Source organism: Furipterus horrens, unplaced genomic scaffold (genome assembly GCF_987537825.1).
Source record: "Furipterus horrens unplaced genomic scaffold, mFurHor1.1.pri manual_scaffold_3, whole genome shotgun sequence".
Taxonomy (NCBI): domain Eukaryota; kingdom Metazoa; phylum Chordata; class Mammalia; order Chiroptera; family Furipteridae; genus Furipterus; species Furipterus horrens.
The window spans coordinates 89,857,513-89,868,190 of record NW_028327173.1 but is presented as its reverse complement, the minus strand read 5'-3'; the positions used below and the strand labels follow the sequence as shown (position 1 = coordinate 89,868,190).

General features: G+C 40.0%; 1 protein-coding gene across 2 annotated transcripts in view; it reads left to right on the top strand.

Annotated features, from left to right (window-relative positions):
* Positions 1-213: 213 nt before the first annotated feature.
* Positions 214-10,678, top strand: part of SSR1 (signal sequence receptor subunit 1) — a 33,234-nt gene continuing 22,769 nt past the window's right edge. For both annotated transcript variants that reach the window (XM_090269850.1, XM_090269851.1), the window contains exons 1-3: positions 214-399; positions 2,749-2,861; positions 7,351-7,438. In XM_090269850.1, the coding sequence (XP_090125976.1) occupies positions 321-399; positions 2,749-2,861; positions 7,351-7,438 (280 nt within the window). In that variant the 5' untranslated portion in view covers positions 214-320. The remainder of the gene's footprint in view (positions 400-2,748; positions 2,862-7,350; positions 7,439-10,678) is intronic.

Genomic DNA, 10,678 nt, shown 5'->3' with positions numbered 1-10,678 from the left:
GTGGGACGGGCAGGACACAGTACGCGACCAACCGCAGGTCGCCAGGAGGCACTGTGGCGAAAAGCGTACTCTCGCGGGAATCTCAGAGGCCCGAGCAAGGGGCCACGTGACTCCCCGGGCCTCCCGCACACTACCAGCAGGAGCCGAGTCTCAGCCACGTAGGCGGTGCTCTTCGGCGACAGGGGGGGCGTGGCGAAAGGACATGCGTGGTACGTACCCCGCCCACACTCGCCTGGAGCCCGGATGAAGAGTAACGCCATTATCGCCGGAGTCGCTGAGCGCTGTCGCGGAAGGCGACTGGACACAGGATCGGCCGCGCCATGAGACTCCTCCCCCGCCTGCTTCTGCTTCTCTTGCTTGTGTTCCCTGCCACCCTCCTGCTCCGCGGTGGCCCTGGAGGTGAGGCGACGGGAGTGGGTGGCGGGGCTCGGCGGGGAAGGAGATGCCAGCGACGAGGGCAAGTTTAATGCTAGAGGTGGCGGCGGCTCCTGGGTCCAGCGTACACCTCGCCGGTGCTCTTCCACCTAGACCCGTGGCTCGTAGTAGGGTCCAGCAGGACGCGTGGGACCAGGTTCCATTAGGGACTCTTCCGCTTCCACATGGAGCACGGGGCAGTGCCGGCGACTTTACTGGGTGGGCGCCCGAGGCTTGCCTCCCGGACCAGCTCCGGCCGGAGGAGGAGGAGAGCAGGCAGTGGGCACGCCTGAGCCCAGAGCATGCCGCAAGCCCGTTTTATTTCTTCTGGCCGCCTCCAGTGCCGCTCCTCCCCCATCCGCTCGGTCTGGGCTGACGTGTCTTTCGTTTCTACGCTAGGAGTCCGGCTTCATTCATTTGCTGAAACCTTTGTTTTCTAGACGCCTAAACTCTGGGAGCACTTCCCATTTAGAAGCCCCTGGCCCCGTGTGTTGCCTGGAGTCTTGGATTTCAGAAAAGGTCCCCGTTCTCACCCGGCATTGTCCATCTCATAGTTCCAGGAGGACTGACGAATCTGTGGGATGTCTTTCTGATGCCCCTTTATTCCTCTCCTTTTTTTGTAACTTTGTTTCTTGGAGTTACTCATGTCCTGCAAAAATACAGTCTAATTCGAGTGTTACGTTTATTATTTAGGTTTATTCCTTACAGCAGTTAACCTGCTGTGAAAATAATTTAGGTAGCGGAACATTAAAAATGTGGAGACTTGGCTTCTTGCCCTGGTTCTATCCTGAACTTCGATTTTTCTCATCTGTAAAATGTAGTCTGACTAAATGATCACTAGAATTCCTAGTCGAAGCAAGCTGTGTGGCCAAAATGAGTGATAATGGCAGGTAGCCACAAGTTTTGCAAAGTGAAGTGACAGGCTTCTCTTTAGTGGGTAGAAAACCAAGTGAAAATTAACCAAAACTGTTAACGAATACATTTGCAGATTGAAGGATTCTTTTACTTTATTAGTTGCTTGCTGGTTTGTTCGCATTTGCTTTGTTTGTTTTAGATAAATTGCCAGTTCTGTATAGAATCCAGGCTATATTTTTTTCGGATTTTAAAACCTTTTTTTTTTTTTAAAGAAACATCAGTATCTATACTGAACTGGGTATCTTGAAACTTATTTTTTGTGAGAAATGGTCTTTTCTTTCAAAGGATGTTTCTTCTTAAGTTTTTCCAGTTGAAAATTGTTTGATTGTTATAGGCACAAAATTGTTATTGATTACCATTAAAATAGTTTAATATCCACTGAAACAGAGGGTGAAAGTCATGGTGTCTCAGTTCTGAAATTTAGGTACAGCTTTATGTTATACCTAGATATTTTTCTTACAGGCTTTTTATTTCTTTAGGTTTTTTTTTTTTGGTCTTTTTCTTACCAGTTTTTAAAAATGGCTTGTTCAGGAAGAAGTAGAACTGAAAAGACAGAACATACATTGTCCTTACTATATACTGTTTCTCTTGGTTGTTACAGCATATGCACATGCTTCCTTTTCCCACATTTCTTTTTTCTCTGTTGAATTGCCACATCATCATTCTTCCTGAGAAATGTTGGAAGAGTCGCTAGAACTGTGAAATTTCTTTTGAGGGTCTTGCCTGAAATAGATTTAATGTGACTTATTTAGAATGCCATTGTATATAAATTAGAATTTATAATTTCTTGGCATTATAGTTATGCTTAACTTAATATTTTCATATTAAGTATAGGGAAGATTTTAAAATATCATTTTTGAAGCCATATGCAAAAATAAATGCATGCTTTCTCTGCTGTCAACCCTGAAGTTGACAGTATTGGTTTTTTTTCCCTAAATTATGTGTTTTTTGCGAGCTAGTTTTTACAGGTATGCCACACAGATATTTGTTCCTTGTAATTACATACTGTCAAGTTCTATGAGTTTGAGTTATAGTCAACTCTAATAACAATGTTTCTTGCCTAGATATTGAGATTGCTTTTTTCCTTTAGACATGCATTTTGTGTTTTTTTTTTAATTTTGTACGGTTAATGACAGATTAAATTTTGGAATTTCTTTAAAAATGTTATTTTCCTTTATTTGCTTAACAAAATTGCTTGAAGTTCTTTATTTGAAATTTTGCATTTTCCATGAAAATTAACATGCAGTTAAGACTACTAAGATAAAATCATATGGATATTCTTATATGCATTATAATTTGATGTCATGCAAGTATACTGTGTGATTGAATTGCTCCAAGGGGAAATTTTCGTTGACTATTCTTGAAGTGAAAAATATTAGTATTCCAGGGTAGTTCACTGCCTGCTTTATATTTTGTTAGGCTCAGTAGTAGCAGCTCAAGACCTTACGGAAGATGAAGAAACGGTTGAAGATTCAGTAATTGAAGATGAAGATGATGAAGCAGAGGTGGAAGAAGATGAACCCACCGATTTGGTTAGTGTGATGTATGATTTAATGCATGTATATAATATATCTAGAATTTATCCTTTTTATAGGTAAATTTGGTTTTAAAATTCTTGATTTTAGAGGCTTGTTACCGTGATTAGTGTGGATTGAAGTTGAGAGAATAGAAGCCGGTCATTGGGGATGGATCTTTAGCATTTTTCTGGAACAGGAAGGGAGATTATATGGATATGACTCTTATGAGGGTAACAGTATAGTGGGAATACCTCTGGACCATTTGTTGATAGATTTGGGATACATACTATTTAGATTTCTGACCTGGGGTAACTTGTCTCTCCGGGTCTGAGTTCCTGTCTTTTTTCTTTTTCTCAATAAGCAAATACTTATGTGCCCTGCCATGTGCCAGGCACTGTTTGGGATGCTGGGGTGAACAAACCAGGTATTTTCTCTGCTGTCATGGAGTTCATATTCTTGGAGCAGTGTCTGTGTGTTTTGGTGATAGGGGTGACGAGCAGGCAATAAACAATATATACAATATGTTCTGTCAATCGTGAAGAGCTTAGAGAAGACCTGCCCTGGCTGGTGTGGCTCAGTGGATTGAGTGCTGGCCTCTGAACTGAAAGGTTCCAGGTTCAGTTCCCAGCCAGGGCACATGCCTGGGTCGTGGGCCAGATTCCCAGTTGTGGGCGCACAAGAGGCAACAGATCGGTGTATCTTACACATTGATTTTTTTTCTTCCTCTTTCTACCCCCCCCTAAAAATAATTAATTAAATCTTGAAAGAAAGAATAGTGTGCTAGAATAAGGATTATTGCGGCATGCTTGTAGCTAATTTCATTTCCTCCTTGGGGCTATAGTAATCTGTGCTACACAGATATTTTTTTCTTTCTCTTTTCATTAGGCCACACTTGAACCTAGAAATATTTGTGATTCTAGGTTTTGTCATTTTTTTCAAGATTAAGCCATGTTCTTATTTCTTCTGTTATGTCAACATCAAAATAATTAGCCTTGTATATAGATACTGCTCTTTTGACTTACCATTTTTTGAGGGTATGCTTTCCAACTAAGCTAATCTGCTTGCTATTTTGTTGATATTTAAATTATCATTTTTATGCATCTCCACATACTGTTTTACTTGACTAGAATACCCCTAACAATTTTTGTGCTTTTCTCATCCCATCTTCTTTAAGACACCTTTACTGATTACTGTGTGTCAAGCTTTTCACATGTATGTATACCCATACTTTTAGGGTTTATATTAGAGCTCTGCATCTTCAACCCAGTTCATTAGATGCACTACTTTAACTAGATGAATACATTCCTCCATCAGTTTTGGTAACAAAAATTGAGTGTTCTACAAATGCCACTTGTGGTAAGATAAATTGGAGTGAACATCAGAAGGGAATCCATCCAGAAAATGAAGATTAGAGATGGTATTTAGGGTTTTGGAATTTGGGCACGCACAGAAATTTAGTAATAGATATTGTTATAACCACTTTTCTGAAATTAACTTCAGCTCTCTAGCACTGGAACGTATTGTGGAAGAAAGAGTAGAGAAGGAAACCGATAGATCTTTGTTATAGTTAGTTTAGCTGCAACTTTTCTGTGCCTTGATCATCTCCCTTGTCTTGAGAACTGTTAGAGTTGAAAGAGCAACTCAAATTGTCCACTCCTTACTGTGGCCAATGAGTTCAAAAGTGTTAGTACCCTTTGCTATGTTGCTTTTCTCAAATCAGAAAATGGTTAGGGAAGAGTGAAGCAGGAAGGTGGGGGGGGGGGGCGTGTTTCCTCCTTTAGACTAGCTGATACCTTCAATGGGAGGCTCGTGTGGAACCCTGCAGGCTAAAAAAGAGGCCCTTAGGGCAAGAGTTGCAACAAAAGTTAGCTCTAGAACCGAGTTGCTCCAAAGATTTATGTTATCAGCTTACACATAGCTGCCTTAGACATCAAGGAATTGGAGGGTGTGGAAGACTCCTTTGCCATTGGCCTGTGTCTGGAGTCAAGGGACGGAAGGGAGATTTTCCTAAGATCTGAGATACCAACTGCTGGTTTAGATGCAAGTTATCGGTTTAAATGTTTTCAGTGCAAACTTTTAAGTCATCTTGGGATTTTCTGCCATTGTGATTATCCTTTTTAGGCTCTAAAGGTGTAGGTTGCAATATAGCTTGTCATCATTTTTTGGAAGTATTTTTCTTAACAAAAGTGATAATAATTTTTGTTTTGATTATTATTAAAACCAGCACTATAGGAGTAATGCTAACAAAAATATTAGTATTATTTAAAATAGATAGCATATTCAAGTGGATTAGAATTTAAAAGGTGCGGTAAGTAAGTAGTGAATAGATTCTCTTGCATGCCTGTCCTCCACAGTACTACCAGTTTCTTTATTCTCATGGAGTGAGCCTGTAGTAGCCAAAATATTTTAGAGCATAGCCAGGTAGCAGGTACTAAGCAATATACATCTTATGATATGCTAATTAACTATAAGATAAGTGAGTTTTTTACCTTTACTTCCATATACTTTCCAGTTTCCCACAACTGTTATTCCAAACATTTATCACTTTCAAGTTCCAAAAACAGTCCTCTTCATTCTTAGCAGCAACATTGCCTTGAGTGTCAGAAAATGAAGGCCATGCAGTGGCCATCAAGTTTTCTACTTTCTACTTCTAAGTATATTATTCACCCATCATTTCTACATTTTCTTTTCCAGCATGCTTCTTTGAAAGAGCAAACTGTACAGTTTTTCTCTCCTGCTTATTTCACATTTGTTCTCTTAAGTTGTTTGGTCCCCTATATTTGGTGAAATGTTCTTGCTAAGTCACCAGTGACCTAATTGCCAAATTCCAGGCCTGTTTGCCATTGTTATCCTGTTCAAACCCTTTTTAGCATTTTCTGGTTTCCCTTTTCTTTACTTCATGTTGGCTTCTGCTGCAGCCCTCTTAGTTTTCTCTGCCCAATTGCTGCCACTTCGTCTCTACTACCTTCTCCCTCTGCTCACCCCCTTAATGTTGATGAAACCTGTGGTTTCAGCCCCCACCACCTTATTAGATGACTTTCAGATCTCTTTTCTGGCCATCTGCTTTACAGTTACTGAGCTTTATACTTGTATTTGCATCGCTTTACAGCATAGCACCATCTGGATACTCAAATGTTATATGTCCAAAATGGAATTCAGTATATACCATCCATCCCACCTCCATAAACTATTTCTTGTTTTGATATGGCTCCAGTGATTCAAGCTTTTGCCTTGCTACTTTCTTTTCTTTTTGTTGCGCAACCCATTAATCAAATCCTAGGGGTGGTTTCTCTGAACTATTTCTCAATTATACCCTTCCCTCTTTACTACTACAGTTTGTGGTTTCTGCCTTCCTGTCTTTGGTCTCTTTCCTACTTGTGGGTCTCTTTTTCCCAGAAGCAAAAATTCACTAACTCTTATTAAATGAATGCTATCATTAGGGAGACTTAAAATACATAATTGCACAGTCATAAAATGGATGTTTGAGTGTCTTCTCATAAGCATTTGGGCTGGGTGTGGAGAATTTTTAAAGTATAATACAGTCTTTGCCCTTGGGAAGTCTCTATTGCAAAAAGTATTTTACATAAATGAAAAAGTAAAATGCTAATAAAAAATGATGCCCTTAGGCATCCTGGTTTATTAAGGGCCTGGATACTTCAAATATGTGACTTTTTCTAATCTTTATTGATTCTGGGAGAAATGCTGCAGTGAGGTGTAAAGTTTTAAACTAAAATTTGTTTACATTTTTTAACATTATTGAGGTATAATTTACTTGTAATACCTGTTTTAAGCATACAATTTAATGATTTTTAATAAATGTTCCCAGTCGTGCAACTTTAATCAAATTTTAGGACATCTTTATTATTCTGGTATGATCTGGTTACTTTTTAAAAACAGTTTCTTACAGTTGTGTGACAGATTCTCACAGGAAAATTGTTCTCTTAATCAGGATGGAAGTTTTTGTAGGCTGATAAGGTGTTCTAGAACAGAGTCAGCAAAATTGGCTGCATGCCAATCCAGCTTTGCCCATCGTTTATGTACTGTGTGTATCTATTTTCATACTGTAGCCATATAGAAAGCAGCCAGAGTTAAATAGTTGCAACAGGGGCCTTGTGGTTCTCAAAGCCAAAAATATTTCATATCTGACCCTTTACAGAAAAGGTTTACTAATCCACACTCCAGAACCTTGCAGTTCAAAGTGTGGTTTGAGTACCAGCAACATCCACATTTCCAGGGTACTTATTAGAAATAGAGAATTTTAGGCTTCACTGTAGACCTGAATCAGATCTACAGAATCCAGGGGATTGGAATGCACATTACTGTTTGAGATGCAGTGCTCAAGAATTTTTCTTTCAAATGATGAGCTGCAATGAAATTCATACCACTACTAATCTCTACGGAGCCTTGGAGAGGCAATATTTTGTCCCAAATCTTGGGAGGTCATTTTTAAATGGTGGTGACTTCCCCCTGTTAAAATCAACCTTTTTAATGTTGTTTTTCTTAGGCAGAAGATAAAGAGGAAGAAGATGTATCTGGGGAACCTGAAGCTTCACCAAGTGCAGATACAACTATCCTATTTGTGAAAGGAGACGGTAATAGACATTAGTTTTAACTCTGGTGTAGAAATTTTAAAAATGACAAGGTCACTTTTTTGGGAAGTGGTAGTAATGCCTAAGATTCATCTTTCTTTCTTACAAGTGTAGTGTAAACATGTATTTCTTTTCTTTTTTCTTTAATATGCTTTATTGATGATGCTGTTACAGTTGTCCCAATTTCTTTTCCCTTGGTTCCCCTCCACCCAGTGACACCCCTCCCTCAAGTTGCCCCCTCCTTAGTCCATGCCCGTTGGTTATGCATATAGTTCTTCTCAACATCTTCCTGTCTCCTCCACTCCCTCCTACTGTGCTTTTTAATTCCTGCATCATCTCCCTCCCTTTCCCCCTTCCCCCTCTCTGCTGACCTCCCCCCAGTATGTTCCCCATACCTATAATTCTTTTTCCACTCTCGTTGCCTACTTAGTTTGCCTTTGTTTTGGTTCCCTAGGTTCTGTTGTTGGCTGTTGTGGTACAGTTTTCATTTTAATGTTCATAGTTTTGATCCTCTTTCTCCTAAACAAGTCCCTTTAACATTTCATATAACAGTGGTTTGGATCTGATAAACCCCTTCAGTTTTACTTTGTCCTGGAAGCACTTTCTCTGCCCTTCTATTCTGAATGACAGCTTCGCTGGATAGAGTAATCGTGGTTGTAGGTTTTTGCTTTTCTTTCCTTTGAATATTTCTTGCCAGTCCCTTCTTGCCTGTGGAGTTTTTTTTGAGAAATCAGCTAAGAGTCTTATTAGGACCCCTTTGTATGTAATTCTCTTCTTCTCTCTTACTGCTTTTAAGATTCTCTCTTTATCCTTAATTTTTGACATTTTGATTCTAATGTGTTTTGGAGTGGTTCTCCCTGGGTCCAGTTCTTTTGGAACTCTCTGTGCTTCCTGGACCTGTAAGTCTGTTTCCTTCCCCAAGTTAGGGAAGTTCTGCTTCATTATTTTTTCACATAATTTTTCAATTTCTAGTTCTTCCTCTTCACCTTCTGGCAGCCCTATGATTCGGATGTTGGCCCGCTTATAGCTGTCTGATAAATTTCTGAGCCTCTCCTCATTTTCCTCAGTTTTTGTTTCCTTTTTCTGCACTGGTTGACTGTTCCTTCCCTGTGTTCCAATTTGTTGATTTGACCCCTGGTTTTCTTGCTCTCACCACTAGTTTCATATGTGTTTTTGTTCATTTTGGCAGGACTAACCTTCATTCTTTCCCTGTCTTGTTTGAGATCTGCTCTTAGGTCTGTAAGCATTCCTATAACCAAAGCTCTGAACTGTGCCTCAGAAAGATGTCCTATCTGCTGCTTCATTAGACTAGATATTTGCTGTCTGGTCAGCTGTGTCACTGGGATCTCTATCATGATCTGTGCCATCCTGACAGTTTTGTGTTTACCTTTGCTTCCTGGGCGGGGCTGTCACACCTCCTACACTATAGGGGGCGGAGCTCAGTGCACTTATCACTACCCAGCGACCCTTCTCACCAGCCGTGGCATTTTCTGTGGGGGTGGGGGTTCAAAATGGATTCCTGCCGTTCACTCTCCACTGAGAGACCGGAAGTGGCCTCCTCTGTCCCCACGCCCTCCAGCCCTCACAATCCTAGGCAATGGGGGTCTGCCTTCCCTGTCATTGGAATCGCAAGCTGACGGGTCTGGTCTGCAGCCGGGGATGCTCCCCAGGCGCTTCTCGCCTCCCCTTAAATACGGGTGTGTCTGTGCTTACCGCTGTCCTACTGCTGTCGCCGCTGCCACCCCCGCCAGCACAACTTGACCTCTCAGCCCCGGCTTCACCCCTCCTACCTGTCCAGATGAGCACCACTTCTTTATAACTTCATACATTGGACTTCCATGTAGCTTTATTTTCTGGAACTTCTAGTTATTTCTGGTTTTGCGGTAGTTGTATTCCTTCTTAGTTGTGGAGGGAGATGGAGCGTGTCAGTCTAACATGTATTTTGAAAAAACCCTCCTTATATATGTTATGAATCCTCATGTCTGTAGGGTAGTATTCTTGGCATTTAAATTAAGAGGAAAAAGAAATACTACCCATTTTGACTAGAAATTAAGTGTTTCTTTGAAAGAAACTTTTTAAGCTTTATTAAAACTGCCACATAAAGTTATATTTTGAGTAGAAATAGTAAAATATTAAATATTTACAATTAGGCCTTGGTTGGAGCCTAGATTTTATTAAAAGAAAATAAATAATGGCTTATATGGCACCATTCTCATTACTTTGCATGTATGATTTAATCTTAACAGAAATCCTGTGAGGTTAGTTACTACAGTATTCCCTCACTTATCGCGAGTATTATGTTCTAGATGCCCCCGCAATAGGTGAGAATCCGCTAAGTAGGAACCTTACATTTATTTTAGTTTTTATATATATTTTAAGGCTTTATAAACCCTGCCCACACACTTATAAACCGTTCTCAGTCCCTTATTAACCTTTCCCACTCCCTTATTAACCTTTTCCACACTTATAAACACTACTTATGTTCTTAAACATATTCTGCACTCTTAAACCTATGCAACTTTAACAACATATGTATATAGTACCGCAAAATCCCGCGATCTAGTGAAAAATGTGTGATAAGTAATTAAATGTAATACTTTTAAAAATCCCGCGATACAGTGAGGCCGCAATAAGTGAACCGTGATATAGAGAGGGACTACTGTATTGCTAAATTGAGATTTAGTTTAGTTAACAATTTGTTCAGGGTTATCCAGTTAGTAAATAGAGTGTGGAGACAGGATTCAGACCCATATCCATCTGACCCCAAGGTCTGTGCTGCACTGGGGAAACTCAGCTCTGTAGACTACAGTATAATTGAAGTCTTATTCTTTGAAGTTATTTTTTCTCTGCCTTCTCAAGTTTTGTGTTTTATTCCCATGTAACAACGTTATGCCTATGAAAAATATAATTTGATTAAGAGATTCCTCTCCCCTCCCCCATTTCTTTTTGTAGCTCCCTCTTTGGGTCTTACCTTCAAATTTGCATTTTGACTTAATTGCTTAAAGTGGGTAGGGATTGCCTGTTTTTTGTTTTAATGTTGTAACATATAATTTTGGTGAGCCTCTTAGAGTTTATCTTCATCATTCTTTCCACTCTTTGCACAAATAATAGATACTGAGTTGTGGGGGGAGATGACTTCATCAAGACAGATTACCTCATTGCAAAATAATCTTATTGCTAAAAGTACATGATTCTTTCTTAGACCACATAATTTGCATGTGATCTGGTTTGAAATTGAGATGC